Below are 24,958 nucleotides of genomic sequence, written 5' to 3'. Positions count from 1 at the left end.
ATATGAATGTGGCAAATTAACAGACTTGTTAAATTGCTCCTTGAACATCTCATATACCTTGAAAACTCCTTGAACATCTCATATACCTTGAAAACTGTACTTAGGATCAGAAATAACAATAACATAACATTACCAGAAAACTGTTTCTTGGTTTGTTCGGGTTTTTGAGACTCACTCACCCATTGGTTTCTGCTTAATCACTAAAGCATTACATTACTACTAACACTGCAGAGTTTCTAAAGAAGCAGCTGTTGTTAGAAGGAAACTCTGAGGTATCATTGCAAATGGCCAGGGATTGTACAAAATAACCACGTTACTGCTTTTTAAAAATGTTAAGTGGCAGTATAACGTCTTCCTAACTTGCTTGTTTTAAAGGCAAATATTTACCAAGATCCTTAATGAGTGATAACGCTTCCCATGATATAAATGCTCCGCCTCCATCATCCATGGCTCCTTGCCCCACATCCCAGCTGTCCAGATGTCCACTCACCAGTACAACCTAAAAAGATAATAAAGAAAGAATATTCACATGAGCAGCCGGACTGGAAAGGTCTTATTCCCAGTGATTTGTCTGCAGCAGTGGTTCCCAGACTTAATTAACCCAGGTGTTCTTGGACTGCAATTCCCAGAAGCCTTCACCACCAGCTGTGCTAGCTGGGGTTTTTGGGAGTTGCAGTCTCAGAACACCTGGGCTACCTGAGGTTGGGACCACGGGCCTACAGTTTAATACTTTCAAAAGATGTAACAGCTGCAATCTTAACCATGACTGTACGTAGTGAAAAACGTACATCTCTCTCTCTCTCTCTCTCTTGTAATGGTCAGAAAGTACAGTATACCAATAAATTTTGCTCCTGTGTTGTGCCTAGACTGATCCCTCCAACACTTGTTTAGACTAAGGCATCAGTTAACTTTGCTCTTAGATGTCTGCTTTTAAAATTACTCTCAGAGAGATTGGTTGTTCCAGCAGAATGATGGGAATGTAATGCGATCGATGTTTCCTTATGGCATACAATATGGTTATGTCCAGTGGTGACTTCCTTCTGCTTGAATATAATCCAGCATATTGATTTTACATCAGAAATTTTTGATATTTAGAGAGAGACCTGTACTTTTTAAGCACTGTTTCTGTGAGATGGAGCTTAATTGATGGTCAATGTGGTCATTTTCTTACCATAGTTAGAAGACTCATACACCAAGGTTGGAAAGAGACATATTTTCCATCCATTGCTTAGTAGTCAGAAGACTATTCATTTTGCTACACAAGGATCTCTATCGCACTAATGCTAAATGCAAGCAAAACCTCTTTGCTCTCCCACCATGGAACAACGAGGCAAGACGCAGGTAATGGGTTAAACTAGGGCCACACTTTCTTGAATAAACATGTCAGCAACTTTTGGCATCAGAGCCAGAGGCCTGCGGTAGTGCAGGATCAGGTTTGGTGCCAAAGGTCTCACTGGACCCCCTCACTAACCTTATACAGGCAAGTCCCATGCCCAATTGTCGCACTGTCCTCAAGACAGCATGACCCCAGCTGGTGTAATTTCAAGGCCCCCTCCCAGGCCTGTAAGTCCCCTCTCTTTGGCAGCCCTCAGCCCAGGGAGGGCCCCAGCAGGTCTTCCCTCCTGGCACTGTAACCTCACGACCCGCAGCGCCTTGAGATCGGACATGCAATCCCCTGCACTGGCCCCCAATAGGATGACCAGTCAGACTCACACTGGATTAAGGGAGAGAGGGTGGGTGGGCCGAAAGCCTCCGAAAGAGGCTGGATACATGGGGGAGCGTTCCTTTATGGACGCTCCCCCTCCCCCGGGTAGTGGGCGTGATTCTCGCATTTCGTGCTATTCCGTGGGGGGAGGCAAAGGAGGTCTGCCATAGCAATGCGTGCCGGTGGACCTGACATTTAAAACATACATTTGGCTTATATATGTCCATGATTATATTCTATATATTATCTATATATATTCTTTTCTTTCCTTCTTTCTTCTCCTCCCTCCATATATACAGTATACGTATAATGTTTAAACTCCAATTCTCTTTTTAAAAATCAACTTTGTTGTTAGGCTGACCTCATAGGAAGCAGAAATATGATAATATTGGGGCCACTAAGAGCCAAAATTCTATACAGCTGTAGCTTGTCTTACCCCTTCCATGAGGATGGGTACAATAACCCTCCATATTTCTGGACCAACGATAGCCAGCAATGACACAAGCAATCTTGGGATGCCCTTATACTACTCTCTTTTTCATAGTCAACACAAGCATAAAGGCTTCCAGGTAAAAACTCCCAGCATGCTCAGAGCAGTATTGGTTAACTGGGATCAGGCAAGTAAACATTGGAGCAAGCCCCAACACCACTGTCCCTTCGTGACCAGGTAAGTAGTTATGAGGTTAGCAAGGCACACAAATCCAGCAGAAGATCATTTCTAGGGTTCTCGCCAGATTTTGAAAATAGTGGCCTTTGAAGGCAGCCAGTTTCCCAGTTAGATTAGCAATAGATGTCTGCACCCATCAGAACCTTGCAATTTAGTACTAATTTACTGAAAAAAAAGGTGTGTGTGGGAGGGGAGACCCAACAGTTAAAATCCTGACAAAAGTTTTTAAAGGGTTATAAGGGGTTCCTTCGAATTTGTTGAAAGATTTTTGATCTTTAAAAAATGCTGGGGGATTTTTGAGAAAAGAAGTGGGCTGTATAGACAGAAATCCTGGTAAGATGTAAGTTGTACCAACTGGCAAAAAGCGGGGTATTAAAAAAAGCTTTCCCTGGATGAACTCTGACACACTGAAAAACATTGGTTCAGTGACTGATTTGATGTCTATATTAAGCATAGATGAGCATCGCCAGTCTTCCCTTTCTACCATCAACTGGCATTTCCCATTCATCCTGTGATGGATGTTCATATTTGCACTATTTTGGTGAATGTTGTCAGATGGTAAGGTTGTGGGCCAACCTACGTCCAGATGTCTCCAAAATTAAGAAGTCTCAGTTGTTTTCTCTCTTTGTCAAGGGAAGCTGGAGTCTTGTTTTAAAACAACATGCTTTGCACTAGTTTATAGTGCATGTTTATCATATAATTTTCCAGCTTTTAATTTTTAATTTTTTTTTTTACTTTGTATTGTTTGTGCACTGTGAGGAGCATTTCAAAAGAGAAAAGTAACTAACAATTCATAATTATATGAATATAGACAGTACAAGACCAGTGGAAAAAAGGGCTCCCTCGGCATTTTTGAACTACTCTTCCCAATCACTGTTACTACTGGCCAGAGTGGCTGGTGCTGATGAGAACATCTGGACTGCCACAGGTGGAGGTCAGAAAAATTCTTTCTGGGACTACAACTTCTATAACTCTTCATTCAACATGGCCGCTAGCCATGTTAGCTGGTTGATCATGGGAGCTATAGTACAAAATCTTTTCCCACACTCTGTCCTATACAGGTTCTTCAGCTTTAGTATAAGAAATCTATACAGTGGTGCCTCGCTTAACGAGGATAATCCGTTCCAGCAAAATCGCTGTAGAGTGAAATCCTCGTTAAGCGAAATAAAAAATCCCATTGAAACACATTGAAAACCCGTTCAATGCATGCCAATGGGCTGAATAACTCACTGTCCAGCAAAGATCCTCCATAGAGGCAGCCATTTTCGGTGCCTGTAAAGCGAGGAATCTGTCCAGTGGGGAGCCATTTTACACAGTGGGCGGCCATTTTGAAGCTGCCGATCAGCTGTTTTAAAAACATCATCTAGCGAAGAAGCAGTTCCCGAAGCAGGGAACCAATCATCGGGAAGCAAATTTTGCCTATTAAAACAGTCATCATATAGCGGTTTCGTCGTTTAATGAGGTAATCGTTAAGCGAGGCACCACTGTACCTCTGTTTGCCCCACATAGCTGAGACCTCAGAAAGTCCTTCACATACTCATTCGAAGGGGAGAGAAAAAAGAGAGGAAGAAAGGGAAAAAGGAATACTGCACACAGCAGCTCATCACAGCTTCATAAGTGCAAGTTTTAAAATAGATGCAAGGCAACTGAAGGAAATGTTAAGCACCAAAACAATCTCTGTTGGCATGACCGTAAATTGGTTGAGGTGTTTTCATCAAACACTGGACTTAGGAAAAAAAAAACCAATGCTTGCAAGTGAATTATTGGATAGTATATAAATGAACTGGAAAACGAAATTTACACCAGAAGTGTTGCCTGCAGTGAAAGAGTATCCTGCTAATACAGAGTGATGTGCCCTAGCAACCAGAGCTGTCTAGCAGTGCTTGACAGAGAATTACTTTTTGTTCCTGTGAAAGGACTCACATTACAGCAGCAGGCATGTTTGAAGCAGAAGGTGGGGTAATCTGTTGTGGAAACAAAAATTGCCATCATAAAAGTGCGTTCACAAATTTCAGAATGTGAAATTGGAGAGGTGTTAAGGTTCAAGTGTGTTGTGGGGAAGGGGCAGAGGAATCTGGACTACTCCCGTTAAGTCCCTTTATCTCATAAATTTCCATTCTGGGAGGCACACCCTCCTGGCGGGAAGATGAAGAGAAATCCGAAGGGGGCTGTGAGACTATGAGATTTTCATCACCCTTGACATGAAATTTGTTTGTCTTCTGCTATTTCTTAAGGTAAATTACATTTTCATTAACGTTTGGTTATCAGAACTCTGTGTATCCATATTTTTAATTTACACTAACTTTTGACTAAAGTTTACTAGTTTGATCCAGTGTGGGTTTGAGGATGTGTTCTTCATGCGTATCAGTGGTGATGTGTAGAGGTGGGTGACTGTAGATGACACCCTGCATTCTATTTCAAAGTGGGAAAATGCAGTTTTGTTTTTACTTTATTTTTTTTTTTAAAAATACTTTTACACTATTGTGCTGCATCATTTAAGCACTATAAAATGTAGGGCTGAAGAGTATAATTCTGGCTGTGCAGCTTCTCCTTTACGCACCACTTATTACCTGCCACATTTGCAAAGTTGACATTGCTGAACATCTGTCAACAAAGAATATGCTTTTTTTAAAAGACTGAAATGTATTTTGGAAATGAAAACAACCAACAAGTCATCTAGGGCTGTTCAGCAATGCAGCGCTATGCCACTTACAAAAAAACATTTAAAGGAAAAAAAGGAAGACCATGAGGCTTTGTATGCATAAAAACCTAGCACTAATACTCACCCACAAGCAAATGGAAGCAGTCTATTTCCCAACCAGCTGACAACTATTGTAACAGAGAAGGGAGGCGGCAGGATGTCTCCAACCAAACAGACCAAAACAGAGCGATCTAACGCTGATGTAGAGTTGACTAGACTGCAACTACTGGGGCTGCAGAAATGGTTTCCATGTGTATGGAAGGAGTAACCTAATCAAGCCCCATCATTACAAACTATTCCAAAGTGCCCCGGACAAATTTACTCCCTGTGACTAATGTACCCATACCCTAAGATATTAGTTAAGGAGAGATTGGAGTTATGAAAGTTTCTCAAAAATCAGAAAAGATTATTCGGGTCAGTCTGTCACAGTCTTCAGAATGCTGTAGGAGAGGGATGAATGGTGAGAGCCAGCCACAATTGGACTCAGTTGAGAGTTAGAGGGAGAAGCAAGACAGAGTGTGTGGAGTTAAGGAGAGAATGTTTAGTTCTGAGAGGAGAGTGTTTGATGTAGAGGAGCATGTTGATGGAGAGTTCAAGAAAAGTTAAAAAAATAGATACTAGTGTAACAAAAGACTGAATGCTTTTAGTTAAACCATTTAATATGCTTTTTTGTAAAGCTGTAGAGAAAAGGACGTGTCCCACCAATTGGTGGGAATAGAAAGTGCAGGGAGAACCTCATGTCTGAACCCATATCATACTCATTTGCATATGGCACAGGATTATGTTTTATTGTAACTGCTAGGATAAAAGCTAAATGGGGCCATACAAGCCCAGTGTGCTGCCTAGAGCTCCAGGCTCTATTCTGTCTTGGAGTAAGTATTGAACCTATCATGTTTATGATATTCATTCATTCATTCATTCATTCATTCATTCATTCATTCATTCATTCATTCATTTTATTACAATATTAAAACAGACAATATTTAAAGTTTAAAAGTATGATAAATTGTTACATTATTAAAGACCAATTAAACAATATATTAAAACAGTTTCAAGCAGCTTGAGAAAAATACCGTATATATGAAAAAAGAAAAGACACAACATTCCAATTAAAAAAAACTCATAGGCATCTAGTTACTGAAAGGACGCCTGCCTGAACAGAAGGGTCTTTACTTGCCTTATCTTAATACAGTACTGTTAAAATGGTTCCTTCAAATTATTCAGCTTAACTGGACTCTTATGTATTTAAATCTGAAAAAATTCTCAGAGGATAGACTGTCATCCTCTTTCCTGAAAGAGGAATCTCTTTCAGTCAGAGGGCTGAGTTTAGATTTATGAACTTTTTTGGGGGTGGGGTGCATTTCAGGAGTGAGTGGGGTCAAATGCAAAAAGAAAAGGCCAAAATATTATATAGCAGAGGGGGTGGGTAGTCAGGGGGCATGTTTATTAGTTGGCTTTCCCACAGCTTTCCCCCAAACAAGACAAACAAAAGTGTATCAGTCAGGCTGCTGTTCTTCTGGTTACACAGAAACTATTGGCCTGGGGTATGGATAAGTTCTCAGCCTGCGCTTTACTTCACTCAGCAAATTTGCTTTGACTTAAAAATTATGGCAACTTCTGTTGACCCTTTCCAGCATTTCCTGGGTATAAATTATTCAGAAGAAAGGATGGGGAATCAAGTCCTTGTCAAGTCAGACTCTCACACCAGTGACTTGACTAAGGAGTTGTAAGGTAAAAAGGTAAAGGTTCCCATTGACAATTTGTCCAGTCGTGTCCACCTCTAGGGGGCGGTGCTCATCTCCGTTTCCAATCCATAGAGCTAGCGTTTGTCCGCAGACAATCCTCTGTGGTCACATGGCCAGCGCGAATAGACATGGAATGCCGTTACCTTCCCACTGTGGTGGTACCTATTTATTTACTTGCATTTTGCATGCTTTCGAACTGCTAGGTTGGTGGGAGTTGGGACAAGCAAAGGGGACTCACTCTGTTGCATGGATTCAATCTTATGACTGCAGGTCTTCTGACCTTGCAGCACAGAGGCTTCGGCGGTTTAACCCACAGTGCCACCACTACGGTTGTAGTTTTTTTTTTTGAATGCCTCAGAAGCCACCCACTCCTCCTTTTTTCTGGGGAGGGGAGAAGCTTGTTTTTCATAGGGACTTGGGACTCAGGTAAAAGGTAAAGGTAAAGGTTCCCCTTGACAATTTTTGTCCAGTCATGTTCGACTCTTGGGGGCGGTGCTCATCCCCGTTTCCAAGCCATAGAGCCAGCATTTGTCCGAAGACAATCTTCCGTGGTCACATGGCCAGTGTGACTTAGACACAGAACGCTGTTACCTTCCCACCGAAGTGGTCCCTATTTATCTACTTGCATTTGCATGCTTTCAAACCGCTAGGGTGGCGAGAGCTGGGACAAGCGACGGGAGCTCACTCCGTCACATGGATTCGATCTTACGACTGCTTGGTCTTCTGACCCTGCAGCACAGGCTTCTGCGGTTTAGCCCGCAGCGCCACCACGTCCCAAGACTCAGAACTTGGACCCAAAACTTGCCCACATCAATGTTCAGAAGTGATTTACAGCCTCTTCTTTTGTGGAATGGGTTCTAGGGACTGTGTAGTTTGCCCAAGGCTACACAGGTTGGCTCTTCTTGAAGGAGGCGCAGCAGGGAATTGAACTTCCAACCTCCAAATCTGCAGCCAGATACTTAACTCACTGGCCCTCCTCCCTTCTAAATGGTGCTTTGGGGGATTCCAGTTTATATTCTATTAATAAAAGCAGTAGACACTGTTCACAGCAAACATTCCGGACTCATTTTGAAGAAATAATACAACCATTCTCTGAAAAGGCAATGCAATTTATCCAGTTCCGGCTTACATTTTATTCATTTTAATATCTTCAGGAACTGCCAACATGTGCATTAAGGATCATGTTTTGCCTGTTATGGAAGGATATTTAGGGATTAGAGCTATTTCTAAGCAACATAACTATGTGAGCCTCGGGTTTACTACAGTTTCACAGCTAAATGACTGCCTTTCTGCCTCTGAATTATTATCAAGGATAATAGCAGAAGAGAAATTAAATGCTGGGTACATTTCAAATGTATGGTGACTAATTCAATTTCCTGGTAGGCCAGCACTCTGATGAATATCAAGCACTTGTCAGTCATGTGCTCCATTCTCACCAGGACAAGCTGCTTTTAATAATAATAATAAAAAAACAGCAACAGAACAGAACTGGAGAACCAGGCAGAGGGACTTTTCGCCCTCCCACACGCATATGTACAGCAACCACATGGGAGAGAGTTGCTTTGCTCAAGTCAGAATGCCCTGACGTCTCCATAAGCCATTTCCCACTCCACATTTATTCTTAGAGTCAGATGCCCACTGCAACATCTCTGCGTGGTGTTTAAAGCATCAGAGTATTTTTGTACAAGAGAATCTACTTGTACAACAATCCACATCCTTCCTTAAATGGGTTTTTAATCTGCTCCAATAAGCCCCTTCTAGCCTTCGCACTCTGACCTTGCGGCAAATGATTCTTATCATGTGGCTCATCAGAATACAATTAGGTTCGAAACCCAGCCCTCTACAACTGGTCAAAGGACGTCCTATTGAATTCTACAACTCCTTCTTGGTGACACCAACTTGATGGATTAACCTGCTTGCAGATCTGAAATCTTCATTGCTAACACTTCAAGGGCACTCATAGTTGGGCATTAACTGAACATTCTAAATAAATACATAAAGTCATAGCCTTTTTGAGCTACAACTCGAATAATCTCTCAGCCAAAAGAGACACTGGAGCTATAGGGCAAAAGGGTTCATTTTTCCAAGCTCTGCCTGTTGGCAAAGGGGTATTTTGCTACCAGGATGTGGGAGTAGAATACAATGAAGAAAGATATAATATCAATAGATTTGAAAAACTGACTATATGACACTCTGCTGCATGAAAGCAAAGTGAAATAAGCTACTTATATACCGGCCCGTGGCTCTTAAAGCACTCTCTAGGCAGTTCACAATTTAATTATTGAATAACACAGCCTACTTTTGAATTGTGGTGCTGGAGGAGGCTCTTGAGAGTTCCCTGGACTGCAAGGAGAACAAACCTATCCATTCTAAACAAAATCAAGCCTGAGTGCTCAATGGAAGGACAGATCCTGAAGCTGAGGCTCCAATACTTTGGCCATCTGATGAGAAGAGAAGACTCCCTGGAAAATACGCTGATGTTGGGAAAGTGTGAGGGCAAGAGGAGAAGGGGACGACAGAGGGTTGGACAGTGTCATCGAAGCAACCAACATGAATTTGACCCAACTCCGGGAGGCAGTGGAGGATAGGAGGGCCTGGCGTGCTCTGCTCCATGGGGTCACGAAGAGTTGGACACGACTAAATGACTAAACAACGACGATGACACATAGCTGAGCTAGATACTCAATTTACCGACCTCAGAAGAATAGAAGGCTGAATCAGCTTTGACCTGGCAACCTGAATCCATTGGGATCAAACTCAGGTCGTGAGCAGAGTCTCGACTGCAGTACTACAGTTCAACCGCTGTGCCATGGGACTCATTAAATGTGAGTATGCAACCACTGAAAATTAAATTATTTACCACTTACAAAGAGCTATAGGCCAAAACAAAACAAAACAAATAATAATAATAAGAGAGGTATTTGGTATATCTATATAGAAGGGAACGACAGAGGACGAGATGGTTGGACAGTGTCACCGAAGCAACCAACATGAATTTGACCCAACTCAGGGAGGCAGTGGAAGACAGGAGGTCCTGGCATGCTCTGGTCCATGTGGTCACGAAGAGTTGGACATGACTTAACGACTATGCAACAACAAATATATCAAAGAGGGTATCACCCCACTGTTAAATACCCATTGAGTTTCTTACCAGCTAACCAACAACCACAAACTCTGAATTTTGTTGCCATGTAAAATATTTGCCATGTTATCTTTCTCTCTTATTATGTCTGAGGAAATGGTTCATCAAAGCTCACATTACAATACAGTGGTGCCCTGCATAGCGACGTCAATCCGTTCCGGATTAATGTCGCTATGTGAAAACATTGCTAAACGGAATGGAAAAACCCATAGGAACGCATTAAACTTCATTTAATGCGTTCCCTGGGGCCCAAACTCACCGTTCAGTGAAGATCCTCCATAGCGCCGCCATTTTCGCACCCTCGGTAAGTGAGGAAACCGCGCAAAAATGGTTGCAGCAGCCATTTTGGGCACCCGGTGGCCATTTTGGAACCACCGATCAGCTGTTTAAAAACATTGTAATGCGAAGATCGGTAAGCGAAACGCTTACCGATCATCGCAATGCGATGTTTTGCCCATTAAAACATCGCAATGCGATCGCATTAGCGATCTAAAAAATTAGATCGCTATGCGGATTCGTCGTTAAACAGTGTGCTCATTATGCAAGGCACCACTGTATAACAATCTTTAAGGTGCCACCATGTTTTTGTCTCTTTTTATTTGGTCTTTATTTATTTTCACCTATAATGCTTGCATAGACTAACACAGCTACCTCTCCTACACTTACAGAGAGGATACATTAGGTGTGATGAGAATCATCAAAGTATGAGTTCTATATTTATTTCACCTTACATAAGTGCAACACGTCATTCTCATCATGTCTAATTTATATTTTGACTTTTTTTGTTTTTTCCCCATGATAATAAATAATAAATGATATTATTCCATCACAATATAGAAGCCAAAATAAATCTCCAATAAACATACAACCAAAGCATGCCATGCATTTTAAAGTAAATATTATGAATACAAAATATCTGTTTGCCTTATTTTTATAGCATCACTCAGTGAATTAAATTCAACCAGAATTTTGGTTGATCTCGTGGGTTGCTCTCTGGGGCTGCTCCCTATTAATATATGCAAAATACCAGAATCACACATCCATGGAACAGTCTTGTTTCAAAACCCCTTGAAGAAGTCTATTACGATGAGTGAGCTACTCTGCTAACACAACTCTCCAGAGCTTTTCAGACAGCATTCAATCACAAAACCAGTTGTTGATTGGTGGTTTGTTAGACTTGGGTTTAGATGTTACAGGATCTCATCATGACTATGTGGGGCAACCCTTTGGAGGCACAGGCCACTCTAGCTGTGTCTTTTATGGTTTTCACAGCACAGAGAGGCTTGAGCAAAATGATGTGAATGTTCAAATGGCAGCAAGAGCAGCAGTAACATGATGACTGCTCGTTTTTACAAAGAACATTGCTGAAAGAACGTAGCTCAGGTGTACACCCTGTAAAAGCCTGAACCTCAAAAACAATATCCCAAAGACAGTATCTCTGGCACAGAGCTTGAAAAAATTGCTTTGGGCAATAAAAGGAACACTATATCATATGTGGTGGGGTTGCAAATTTATTAGGAAATTTTAGAAAGAAATAGAAAACAATAATCACCACAGATTTAAAAATATAAATGGAGATGAAGCCTAAAACTTATTTGTTCAATATGGTAAAGCTAAACCCAAGACAAGAGACAAAAAATTGTTTATACATATTAGGCGCAGCCAGAATTCAAGGGGCAAAACAATGGAAAGACAAGGAGGAAACTTTGGTGGAGGATTGTTTAATAAAATTACAGGAACTAATATCAATGGATAAACTAACAGACTCATTGAAAGGAAAGAGTAGAACGGAGCACGAATCTCAATAGGGAAAAGTAAAGAATTATCTTAAAGAAAAACAGAATAAAGATTCCAAACCTGTTCCAAGTGATTTAGGCTTAAATTAGAAGCAGAAGTAAAAACAAAGTAAAGCAGATTGTTAATATGGATATAAAATAAGAATTAAGTAAGGTATTTTTAAGATTGCAAAGAAAATAAATGCTTGGTGGGGAAAAATGCTTTTGGGTCTACAATTCAAAGGAGCCTGGTAGTTATTCTCTGAAATAGTTAGCTTTTCCACATTTTTCTGGCTTTTCCTTCCTAGTTTTCTCTTCTCTTGTGGCAAGATTTGAGACTTTCTGCAGCACTCGCTCCTTACGCACCCCCCTTAACAAGCTTTATATATATTTTTAAATGGCTAAACTGGGACTTGGCACCATAAAACTTTAAAATCCAGAAAACAGGGACATATATTTTGGAAAGAAAAAAAATGCTTTAAAGTTTAATGTAGAAAAAAACTTCTTGTAAAGCTTTTGGTTGTAAAAAAAAAAAATCCTTGGTTACACTTGATTCAATCTTCTCTCCAAGTTTATTATCTTTACTGTAACTGCAATAGCGCCTTTCAATTAACAGCACCTATCATTAATTGATTGGTAAAATCCAGGAATGGGATCTTGAATTGTTTGACTTGCTGTCAAGTTTGACTTAAGTCACACCAGTGACTCAACTCATTTTTTTCCAATGACTTGAACTTGACTCATGACTTGGAAGCCACCCACCTCTTCCTTTTTTTTTCCGAGGGAAAAGAAGCTTATCTTCATTAAGGACTCAGACTTGGGGCTTGGGACTCAGGACTTGGTACCAAAGATTCAGATTCGGACTTGGGACTTGGATCCAAAGACTTGCCAACATCCATGCTAAAATCCTGGTCTTTACAATGTTAATGGAGAAAAGGGAAATGTTCCTTAACAATAAAACTGAAAATACAATGAAGTGGCAGCATTTGTCACAAATGTACCATCACTCCAGCTAATTTGAGAGAATGAGAGAAATGGAAGTATGGAGGTACAGTAGAAATGGGGATGAACCTCATCGGGCTTCATATGAAGCTCATCCCCCATGACACCATAGGTGCTGCGAGGGTCCATCTCCCACCCATTCCCCCAGCTGGCTCACTCACTGGTCTTCATGGGACACTGGGGTTCTTCTTCTCCAGTGGTGCTCCAGTCCAGGCAGGAGCTCAGCCTGCCTGTTGGTGCCTCCTCTGGCAGCCAACCACTCATCAGCAACGCAGTGAGAATCCCCGCCCTGCCTCCTTGTCTGAGTGGTCAACTGCTGGTGGAGGAGGGGAAGAGCTGGTTGATCTCCTGCCCTTATTGGAGGGCAGTACGAAGAAGAAGGACCCCGGCAGTGTGCAGAGATGAGTGAGTAGGCTGACCGGTGGATCCACACCGCACCTGTGGTGCCATGCAAGGGGCTTTGTACAAAGCATGATGAAGGGTTTCATGCCCATCTCTATTGTAAAGGTACAATGAAGTTGTACATTGAGGAATCAAAATGAAAGTTAACATGTAACTTCAGGACAATTGTTTGTTTGTTTGTTTGTTTATACCCCACCTTTCCATTAAATGAAGGTGACTTACAATGTTTTTTAAAGGCCCTAAAAATTACAAAACCAACATTTATTTTATTTATTTATTTATTTCATTTATACCCCGCCTATCTAGTCAATTATGACCACTCTAGTTGGCTTACAACACACACTATAAAACAATTAAACATATAACATATCACATAATATAATTTACATAAATAAAAAAATTTTTTCCCAAAGATGGCGAGAAACAGGGTATAATGTAGCAGAAAAGGAAAAAAGAATAATTAGGAATTAGCTGGAAAGGGGGAAGGCCTGCCTAAACATCCATGTTTTCAGTTGTTTCTTAAAAATACCCAGCGAGGGAGCTGCGCGAATCTCAGGAGGTAAGTTGTTCCAGAGGCGTTAAAACTTTAATAACATCATATATGAGCCCACCCCAGTATAAATACATGAAAATCTAGAAAGTGCCTTTAAAAATTCCTGAACCTGTGAAGGATACAGATTTAGAAACAACACACCTGGGTAGGTTAAACATAAAATACCAATCAAAAAAGATTATGGACTCTGCTCAACCCCACCCCCAACTTCCATAGGAGTGTATGCAAATTGCATTATTTCAGGAGGTAGCAAGAATTCCAACACTGGAGGCATTCAAGAGAAAACTGAATAACCACCTGTCATTATCAGGCCACAATTCAATGCACACATAATTCAGAAGAAGCTCCACTAAATATACATTGATTTGATTGCCCGGAAAAACACGCAGGAACAGGGTTTCATCTCTGATCATTGAGCGTATAGCCTGGATAGATATTTTTATCATTTTTCACACCAGGTATACAACTAGAAAAGAATGGAGTTTTAGACCATTTCCCCACATTGGTTATTAGATAATTAAGAAAAATCTGACAAATTATTTGGGACGAACGGCTATTGTTCATGAAATCCAACACAATAATCATGTGGACCTTGAACTGGAAGCTTAAAGCAAAATGAATATGTGCAACAGTGTCCCTAAGGGTTAAAAGAAGAAGGAGCAAAAGCTGTGCATCAAAAATAATAGCAGGTGTATTTCCTCACAACGTTCAATTTGAAAAAAATGAGTGAAGATATGATCCAAAGTACTTATTATATAATGAGGCCTTTCTCTCAGTCCCGCCACCTTCACAGGTGAGTTTGGTGGGGACGTGAGGGAGGGGCCTTCTCTGTTCCTGCTCCCATCCTCTAGAACAGTGATCCCTAACCTTGGGCCTCTAGATGTTCTTGGACTACAACTCCCAGAAGCCTTCACCACCACCTCTGCTGGCCAGGATTTCTGGGAATTGAAGTCCAAGAACATCTGGAGGCCCAAAGTTGGGCACCACTGCTCTAGAACACCTTCCCACAGGATGCCAGGTTGGCCCCATCTTTACTGTCCTTCTGCAAGCAGTCGAACACCTTCCTCTTCAGGCAAGCTTTCCCTTACTGGCTACTTGAGAGTGTTTTTTTTTTTTTTAAATGGATTGTTGTACTTTTTGCTTTGAATATGTTTCAGTCCTGCTTATGTTTTTCAGTGTTGTATCAATTTGTTCCTTTTTAGTATTTGTATACTCATTGTTAGCTTTAAATGATGTAAGCCACCTTGAGTCCTTCTTAGGGAGAAAGGAAGGATAAAAATATTTTAAATTAGTAAGTAATACGTATATAAATAAATTACTATTCCTTTGATATTGGGGAAAGGAATTAATTACAAGCAACTAGTTATTTCTGGCATTGAACAAGACCTCTTTCCCTCAATTGAATATACTTCTGGTGGTTTGGGACACACAAGAAGGGCTCTGCTGAATATCTCAGCAGGTGACAAGACCACAGAGAAGAAGATAATCCTTAAGATATCCTGGTTTCACATTGTAAGTTATTACATTTTACTAACTCTGAGTTGCATTTTTCTGCTGGGAGCAGTGTAGCCATAGTGTAAAGGATATAGAATAAAACCTAATTTTCAGTTACAGTTTCAAATGTAGCCTGTGAAGGAAAATGCAACTAGTCTTGGCAGGAAAAGAAAATAGGTGTGACCAGCAAGGAAGCAGTAAAATGAGGAGCTATTCCATACCCCTTTTAGCAAAATCTTGAAAATGCTTTGAAACTGAATAGCTCAAAACCATCAAACACCTTTTTGTGCAGGAAAAAGAAAAGATCTCATGTGAACATTTGGTTTTAAACGTAACTTGGAAGAAAGGAGGTAGAGAAAGTAGCAGAAACAGTAACTGACTGAACCATTCTACAGAAGCAGGAAAAAAGCCTGCTTTTCAATCCTTTAGGGGCTATAGCCTTTCCGAAAGCAAGCTGAGTATTGCAGGTATGAATACCTAAAGAGACACGTATATTGTTATGAGAAGGCTCTTCCATCTGGAAAGGTTCAATGTGTTCTGAGGAGGGATTGAATTCCCCAGAGGGTTAGGTTCATATTCTAGAGATGGTAACAGATCTATCTCAGCCAGTGAAGCGCGACAGGACTTTGATGCAACGACAATGTATGGCTGGTGTACCAGCTGTCCCCTCTTCCTAGACAGAGATTGCTTGGCAACAGCTCTCCATACATTCAGAAGAGAGGGTGCAAGTGGGACCACCTCTGGAAATTTTCAGTTACTGCAAAATACTTATGCTGAGTTGTCAACTGGGACCAAGTGATGGAACCTCCCTCCCTTATTCACAAAATCTTCATTGGGAGCCTGTTTTCAACTGCAGTTTGTATTGAACCTCTGAAAGTACGGATGACTTTTTGAAGTACGCAAAGAATAGGGTTGTCTAAGTTTTTCCACAGATGACTGTGTCTGCCAGAAATGGCAGAATTAATCCTTCAGCTCCAGCACTCTCCCATCACTCCACCCAACATGGCCACCATGCTGGCTGGAGACAGTGGGAACTATATTGAAAAACATTAGGAGAGGGCTGAGTTGAGGTCATCTGCTAAATTCAAGAAGGTGGAGTGTGGAAGGAGCCGCCCTTTAGATCAGAACGTGACCTCTTCTGCTCTCCCTCCTACCTCCCAGGTCATATCACAATGTGCAAGGCTCTCTCTCTCTCTTTTTCTCTCTCTCTGACTTCTCCTGTCACATGCCAGCAGGCTGCCAAGGGAGAGACAGTTTCTTAGAGAATTGTCCTGTTTCAGCAACAAACACCAGCAAGAGGCGCCTTAAAAACTACCATCTTATACAAGGACGTAAGCTGAGGAGAGAACAAAACAACTGGAGGGGAAAGCAGGGATCAAAGCAATTCCGGAGCACTTTTATCCCTTTCCCCCTACACTTGATAAGCCTCACTTAGATTTCTTAATTTTGGATTAGAAAAGTGGGGGCGTCTCATACATGGGGACGTCTTATACACAGAAAAAATACAATAATATGTTCATTCCAGACTAAACTAACATGTTCTGTCTGAGCTTTCATGGATTGCAACCCATTTCCTCAAATGCATGCATTGCCCCTCCTACCCCGGAATAAGGAGGCGAGACAAGGTTTATGGGAAAAACAGGAGCCACACTTTATTAAACAGCCAATATAACCAACCATAAAAGGGGGGCTGCTGGAGTGCGGAATTAGGTTTTGCATTTGGGGTTTCACCAGACCCCTTACTGAACAAGCAGGAGAGTCCCATGCCCTGAGGTCTCACAGTCCTGGAGATCGTGAAACCCCAGCTGGCCTAAATGTGACCACCCCCAGACCTCAAGTCACCTTCCTCTTAGTGACTGTCAGTCTGGGTGTGGCCCCAGCACATCCTCCCCCCCCCCATGTACTATAATCTCATGATCCACAGCGCTGGGAGGTTGGATGATCTATATGTCACCTGTGATTGCAAGGTGACTCACTGAAGCCTGTTCCATCCACACAACTTGCCCATGTGACCATTTATTTTCCACCCAGTGAACAGCCTGTGCACCTCGACCAGTGTGGAATAGGCAAAACAACAACAACAACAACAACAACAACAACAACAACAACAACAACAACAACAACAACAACAACAACAACAACAACAACAACAACCGTAGCCAAATGCCAATCAAGATGTTGATCAAAATTTCCTATCCGGCCCCAGACGGCAATCAGAAAACTCACACTAGTACACTAGTACATTGGTTGCAAGTCTCGAAAAGAGGCTGAAAGGAGAACGAAGCACTGTTGAGTAGTTGCTACTTCCCCCTCCCATTTCAGGTTGCATTTGCGAGACTCTCTTGTCTTGCGATATTCTGGGGAGGAGGCAAGGAAGTCCCGTGCTTCCGAAGCACACTCAGCAGCAGAGCCAGCATTATACTGGTTGTTTCAGCACATCAAACCCTCCTTTTACCCACAAAGTAACAAAAGATATCCCTGGGCATTGCCTCAAAAAGTCAATGATGTTGGGAGATGGATAGAGGGAAGAAGAGTCTCTTGGGGGTGGGTGGGAAAGCACACTGCAGGAATAGGGGGGAAATATGTGTCACTGAAAATACAGATAAACATGTAGGGAGGGGAATGTTTATACAGTAGTACACTCATATATCATAAATGTCTGAAATTTCACACAGGAAGGAAAACCAAAGTCTCAAAGCCTGACATGAACCAGACTGGGACAAGAATCCAGCTGAGATTCAAAGAAATGTGACAAAAGAGAAAGGGACGTTTTTCACATTCCTAGCTCTACGACCACCAACACGAGTCTAAAATTACCCATTATACCACACTGTGCCCCATGGTATATTTGTTAAGGAAAAATTATTGTACATCATGTGCAGACATGTTTCTCAAAATACAGCTGTAAATTTCAGAGATAGGATGAGAGAATGGGTAGGGGGTTGGGTACAGAAAGATTTGCAGAATAAAGAGAGCATATTCTGAAAGAAAAGGATATTTGGACTGACTTTGGTAATAAAAGATAGTTGATTAAAGAACTCAGTGGCCAACAGCAAACAGACTAACTGAAAAATGTTGGTCCCTTTAGAAACTAGAGACATCTGGGAGATAATGTGTGCAGACTGGGGCAACCAATTTAAGCAGCTTGTTGAAACAGACTTCACTGTGTTTTCCACTCAATACTAAAGGTAAGAAATCTGTGTTGTCCTAGGTCTCCTTCATTATCTACATTCCATGTGGCCAATTAGCAGGCGTGAGGGCATTCACTGACTAGTGGCTGGTAACGACAAATAGGATGTCTCTTTATGTTCCTTTCAGCTGCTGAGAGGTCACAAGGAAACCAGACACCTTCCTTCCAAGACATAAAAAGGCCAAAGAAGACTCCCTCCCCACCACCACCCCCAGCTTAAAAGGCTGCATACTGTGTCACTTTGCCACTTTGCTGACAGACAAAATAAAAAGCAGCAAAGATGGGTTGTACAAGGCTGGCTACTTTATGGGTTTGGAAAACACATCCAGTAGTTCACAGATGACTCTTGTGAGTCCTCGTCACTTTCATCATGTAAGAAGAAGTAAGAAATTCATATTTCAGAAATAATATAACCAGTGGGAACTAAGTTATTTACTTTTAAAAGTTACTGTTAAGCAATCAAAGCAGGTTAGAGGCATTTTGACCAGGACCTTTGAAGCTGTACCACTCTCTTATCAGTCCTAAGGGGGTTTCCCCCCTCCCCCTAAGAAAAAGCCCCCCCCCAAAAAAAAAACCAAGGAAAATAAAGGCAAAATCCTTTTGTGCAGCTTTACACCATACATGTTGGATGGAATCATCAGCTGGCAAGTGGGGTATTTTATTTAAATCAAATCAGGTTCTGAGGCTCCTTTTTCCTCTGGGGAAGACTTTGCTAACTTCAGGTGGTAGGTGGGGGAAGCCTTTAATAGCCAAACAATTGTCACTGAATCTCCACCGGGAGGACTGGGAATGCCATGGGATGAAGCCAGTGACCCAGTAGCACTGCAGAAGGACTATCAGTATTTCATATAACTGGGGAGTCTGTGCTTTCCCCACAAAAGGTATTCCAGTTCCCACCACAACTTGTCAGCCTGCCTGATGAACACAGAATGATCACAGGAAGAGCAGGTCATTAAAATCTGGAAAGGTGCAGATTTCAAGCTCCGCCGTATATATTCCCCCACATCTTTGTACTTGCCAACGGGCAGACTCACAGGAGCACCACATCAACAAATGACAAGGGCTGAAGCTACCATGAAAAGCTTGTTTTCTCTTGCCTCTGACTGGTTTTTGACATTGCGCTTGTATACTGTGGAAAGGAAAACTAAAAGTTAAGGCTGATTCTGATTTAGAAGATACAGGCCAGAATATAACTGGCAATTTACATTTGTGTAAAGGGAACGGCATAAATCATAGCAGCAAATTGCTGCTCATTAACCAGGTGCAGGTTGCATTCTTGCGTGCTTCCTTGGCACCTAGGAATACAACCAGTCTCTCATTAATGAACTGCTGCTACGATTTCCTACACAATATGCTTTGTTCAAATGTAATCCACCAACCGGATTCTGTTCTCCTTACTTGTTTTTGTCTACCTCACACTAAAAAATTGAATTATCTAAATATTCATTTAATTGCATTTTAAATTAAGAACAAAGGCCCCTAATGTTTGTGTCTTCATTATTTTTCTGTAGTATACCAGTCTTTATCCATTTACTGGAAAGTCTACACAACTCAAGAAGTAAAGTACTGTATCTGGTTGTAAGCCAGCATTTTAAAATTACAGTTTCATTACATTCCTTCTTTTTTAAAAGGTTTACTGACAGGGGGCTTAATGCCGAAAAAAACAAATCACCATGAAGTCAAAACAAATAGTACTTTCCTTCGATTCATTTCCCTGACAGATTTTACTGACATACCATAATGCCTGCTCCCCCTTAAAGAATTTCAGAGTCGGAATCTTACATTGCAAACAGCTTTCAGGCATATGAACAAAGTGAAACAGCCTCTGTTTTTTACAGCAAACCTCAAGTCAGTGATGTGGAGAATTCTGGCATCTCTACAAAGGACGGGCAGAATGGGTGCAGTCTAAACAGATACGGCTGTTTGGTTTCGGTTCCGGAACTGCTGAGCCCAGAAGTAAACTGAACGGACTGTGTTTGCTTGCTCGGGATATCACAAATAGTTAAGGCTTGATTAGGAGGCCTTTTCCCTTTCATCTGACAAAAAAAAAATAGTAACATATAAAAAGTTTCATTATAACCGTTGTATAAAATTGATCTGCTCTTCTGAAAGTACATTTGCTGCAACTATATATAAAAATATAGGGTTTTTTTAGACCACCACCATCTAGCAGCAGGAAATCCAGAGTTCACACACTGTTGATTCAACTCTCACCATCCATCGTAGACGTTAAGACTGTAGCATTCAGCACTTAGCATGCAATCTGAATTTCATACTAAAGCACAACATTCCCACAAAAGTTTTCCTTAAAGTATTTGAAGTAACTGACATCCTTGATGACTCCAGTTTTATCTTCTGAATAATTCTATGTCATGCCTTAGCTTGAGAAAGGATGAAACCAAAATCACCTATGAATTTCACAGCTAATACGGGATTTGATCATGGGGCTCCCATTTACTCATCCAACAGTCCAACCACAACATCGCAGCAGCTTTCTTGTTCATGTTCTTGTGCTTTGGATATTAACATCCCTATTAGGTTTGCTGCACGCTGTAATTTCCAAAAGCTTCTTTTCTGCCTTACTGGGATAGTAAATCTACTCAAATATATGGGATTTGAGTTCATCGCATTAACTTAAAACTCATTGATTTCAATGCATCTACTTTAAATGTGGCTAAATCTTGATTAAACTGTTATCAAACCCAAGTACTTCGATGAATGAAAAAAATGCTGTGCATTAAATATATATATAATAAATGCTTAGGTTTCATTGTCATCTAATTACATCAAACTATTCCTCATATCTACTTCCAAGGTATTTTGTTTGTTAGGAAAGAATCCAGGTTACAGCTATTGAATTTAATGGCATTTTAACTCAAAAGTTAAAAAGAGAGCTGATTTAGCTAAAACCTTTTGAAAATTGCATCCAAGTCCATTGCTATACTGCTTGCATTTTTTACTAAACTATTCCCATGTTTTCTAGGGTTGGGTTTTTTTGTTGTTGTTGTTGCTTCTTATTGAGTTCCCTTACCTCAAAAGACCTGCTAGACCGCATTCCTGCATTAATGGCTTGTAAGAGCTAATGAAATAGCTTTTGCTGCTTGTTCATAGAAAACCTACAAATTTCCTACACAACACTGCACTGTATCCTAATTCTAAAAATTAATGTGCAAATAGAATAACAAATCGAATTAGCCACTAGGAGTCCAGTACTGAACTCCCAACTTCTTGCTCTGCAGCCAGATGCCTAAGCCACTGAGCTATCTAACAGTTCTTGTTCAGTAGTTATCGTGTATTTAGTTCAAATATTAATATCATATCCTCTTCTGCAAGGCAGCTCACAAGACATCAAAACAACACTAACAACCAATAGACTCATAGTGATAAACAAAAATTCTTAGTGGAATAAAAGCTCATCAGAATTCAACAGTGAATAGATTATTGATCTGTCAATTTCCAATGACTCTTGAAACAAACCTACTTTAATTCACTGTCTGAAATTTAGCAAGGACATTTCACAACATCAGCACAATTGAATGGTTCCATGTAGTTACCTGCTTCTTGGCTAACATGATCTGTAACATGTAGAAAGAGGGTGGCCAATGTCATGAATTTAGCACAGGGGTCAGGGAACTTTTTTACTTTTTACCCCCCAAAAAATTTATATATGCCGACATTACCCCCTTGATTTGAAAGGAAGGAAATCATACATTATTTCAATTCAAAATAATATTGAATCTACACAGGCTGTGTACCAAACTAGCAGGATATATCATCAGTATCAATGGCTGCCAGGCTATGTACCGAACTAGCAGGATGTACCAAATGTAATAAAGATGTGCGCTATTTATGCTGGAACACATTGCACTCAAGCCATGGGGTGGTATAGGGAGTAGTAAGGGGCCAACATGCCTAGCAAGTTACATTAAATTTTTGCTAGCTCGCAGAGGATTTAATCATAATGGCTGCCAGAGTTGTGCTAGCAATGACATGCTTGCTAGAGACATCCAACACAGAGTTGGGGGGGGGGGGTTCCTAGCACTTTAATCATTCTGTGTGTGTTGTGCAAAAAGGAACCGACCAGGCTAAAGATCATGTCACCCACCCTGGTGCCACAGCCCAACATCAAAGACCAGTGCGCTATTTTTTTTATCATTGTCAATGGAAAACTCAGCAGTAGCCAGAGGATTGGAAAAGATCAGTCTACATCCCAATCCCAAAGAAGGGAAGTGCCAAAGAATGCTCCAACTATTGTACAATTGCACTCATTTCATATGCTAGCAAGGTTATGCTTAAAATCCTACAAGGTAGGCTCTGCTCATTACCCCCAGGATTTTCATTTTTACCCAATTTGGGTAATTTACCCCTGTTCTCAGACCACTGATTTAGCATGTAAGTTTGTTCTTAACAACAAACCACCTATTATTAGCACTGTTGTTATCAGCTGCAGTTGTATCCAGGCAATTACATTTCTTTGGAAAGAAACAAAGGCTTGCAAAGAGATGAACAAAATAATGTTGCATCCATTCAAAAAATAAGCAAATAAACAAATATTCTATCCATTATAAAATGTTGCATTCCTAGAAAATTCAGATTTGCATCAATCATAAAAAATAAATTGAGTTTTGAGAGAGATGACATGCAAGATACTGGCTGGTTGTGTTCTCAAAGGTTTTCACGGCCAGGATCCAATGGTTATTGTAGGTTTTTCGGGCTCTTTGGCCGTGTTCTGGAGGTTTTTCTTCCTAACATTTTGTCAGTCTCTGTGGCTTGCATCTTCCGATGACAGGAGTTAGAACTCTGTGTTCTGATATAGTGTGTGTCATAGTTGAGTATTTGTAGCTGTGGGATCAGCTTTTTGTCCTTTTCAAGTGACTGGTTGATTATGGTGATCAGGGTGTTTTTGTTATGGGTATATTGTTGTGATAAGGGGGGAGATGATCTGTCACTGTGATTGATGGGTATTGTTAGCTAATCTTTTGTGTGCAGTGATCACCGGCCCTTGTGGCTGGGTAGAGTTCATTGACCTTTTTGCAGGCCATATTTTTCAGTGCTGGAGTCAGGCTTTGTTGAGTTTGCTAATTCATATGTTGGGGAACCAATGGCAATTACAACGGGCCTGAGTGGGATTGAGTCTTTGTGGATTTTGGGGAGTCCGTGGCGAGAGAGCTTCTTGGTGAGAGAGCTTCTGTCTTGCAGATTCATTGAAGGATGTTCTGGTGCAGGGAGGAACTCCTGATCAGCATGTTTGTTTGTTTTGTGATTTTGTTGGTTGGATCCCATTTAAGTTTTCTGTACGTGGTGGTGTCTAGAGGTTCCCTGATTTTGTCCTTGTATTCTTCTGTTTGCATGATTACTGTGATGTTGCCTTTGTTTGCTGGCAGAATGATGATGTCAGAATCTGAGTTTAGGGACTTGATAGTGTTTCTTTCCTTTCTTGTTATGTTGCTGTTCGAGGTTTTTGCTTTTTGTAGCATCCTTGTCATGTCACCTCTTATTTCTTCTGCTTTTTCTTCCGGAAGATGGTCTATGGCTGATTCCACATTGGCAATGATATCTTCCACTGGAATTTTACTGGGTGTGACTGCTAAGTTTCCTCCTTTAGCTGAACATGCCCTGAAACAAGCTGGACATGAAATCCTATTTCAAAATAAGAAGTAATGGACAACACCAGCAATCAGTATGTTAGACTACACAGGGAAACCACTGAAATCCACAAACACCAGCACAGCTTCAACAAAAAATAAGAAAGTCTAAAACTCAGCAAAGCCACCAGCAGAGCTTCAACAAAGAAGAAGAAAGTCTAAAACTCAACAAAGCCTGGCTCCCAGCACTAAAAAATACAGCCTGCAAAAAGGTCAACAAACTGCCCAGCCACAAGGAACAGTGATCACTGCATACAAAAGACTAACTAACAATACTCATCAATCACAGTGACAGATCATCTCCCCCTTATCACAACAATATACCCATAACAAAAAACACCCTGATCACCCAATCTCTTGAAAAGGACAAAATGTTAGTCCTACAGCTACAAATACTCAACTATCCAACACACTACACCAGAACACAGACAGAGTTCTAACTCCTGTCCTCGGAAGATGCTGGCCACAGAGACTGGTGAAACATTAGGAAGAAAGACCTCTGGAACATGGCCAAACAGTCTGAAAAGTCTGCAACAACTACTGGCTGATTCTTTTAAAAGCCTGACAAAGATGTGTTGTGTTGTTGTTGTTGTTGTTGTTGTTGTTGTTGTTGTTGTTGTTGTTGTTGTTGTTGTCATTGTTGTTTTACTTGTGTTCCAGAACCCTAGGTTTTATGAAATGTAGTCCAAAAATAATTTTACCAAGCTTTGGTTTTGCTGTACTTGCTAGGGAATTGTTCACATGGACACTGTAACTTAAGCTGTTGTAGCTGAAGCCACCCATAGCTTTTGCACTCAGGGCAAAACACCATATTAAAATAAACCAGATATGAAATGCCCATCCGGAGAGTCACATTTAAAAACAAACAAGCTAAGAGAGTAATGAGACAATAAACTTTGCATTATTAATTGTTAGTACATGGGAAAGCAATATGCAA

The 24,958-nt window shown here is 40.9% G+C and overlaps 1 protein-coding gene across 5 annotated transcripts in view; it reads right to left on the bottom strand.

Annotated features, from left to right (window-relative positions):
- Positions 1 to 24,958, bottom strand: part of CPQ (carboxypeptidase Q) — a 200,719-nt gene that overhangs the window by 74,741 nt on the left and 101,020 nt on the right. For all 5 annotated transcript variants that reach the window (XM_072999155.2, XM_072999156.2, XM_072999159.2 and 2 more), the window contains exon 5: positions 388 to 499. In XM_072999155.2, coding sequence (XP_072855256.2) covers positions 388 to 499 — 112 coding nt within the window. The remainder of the gene's footprint in view (positions 1 to 387; positions 500 to 24,958) is intronic.

The sequence above is a fragment of the Pogona vitticeps genome, chromosome 4 (genome assembly GCF_051106095.1).
Source record: "Pogona vitticeps strain Pit_001003342236 chromosome 4, PviZW2.1, whole genome shotgun sequence".
NCBI classification, from domain to species: domain Eukaryota; kingdom Metazoa; phylum Chordata; class Lepidosauria; order Squamata; family Agamidae; genus Pogona; species Pogona vitticeps.
Note: the sequence above shows the minus strand (reverse complement) of the source record. Positions and strands in the feature narration are given on the sequence as shown.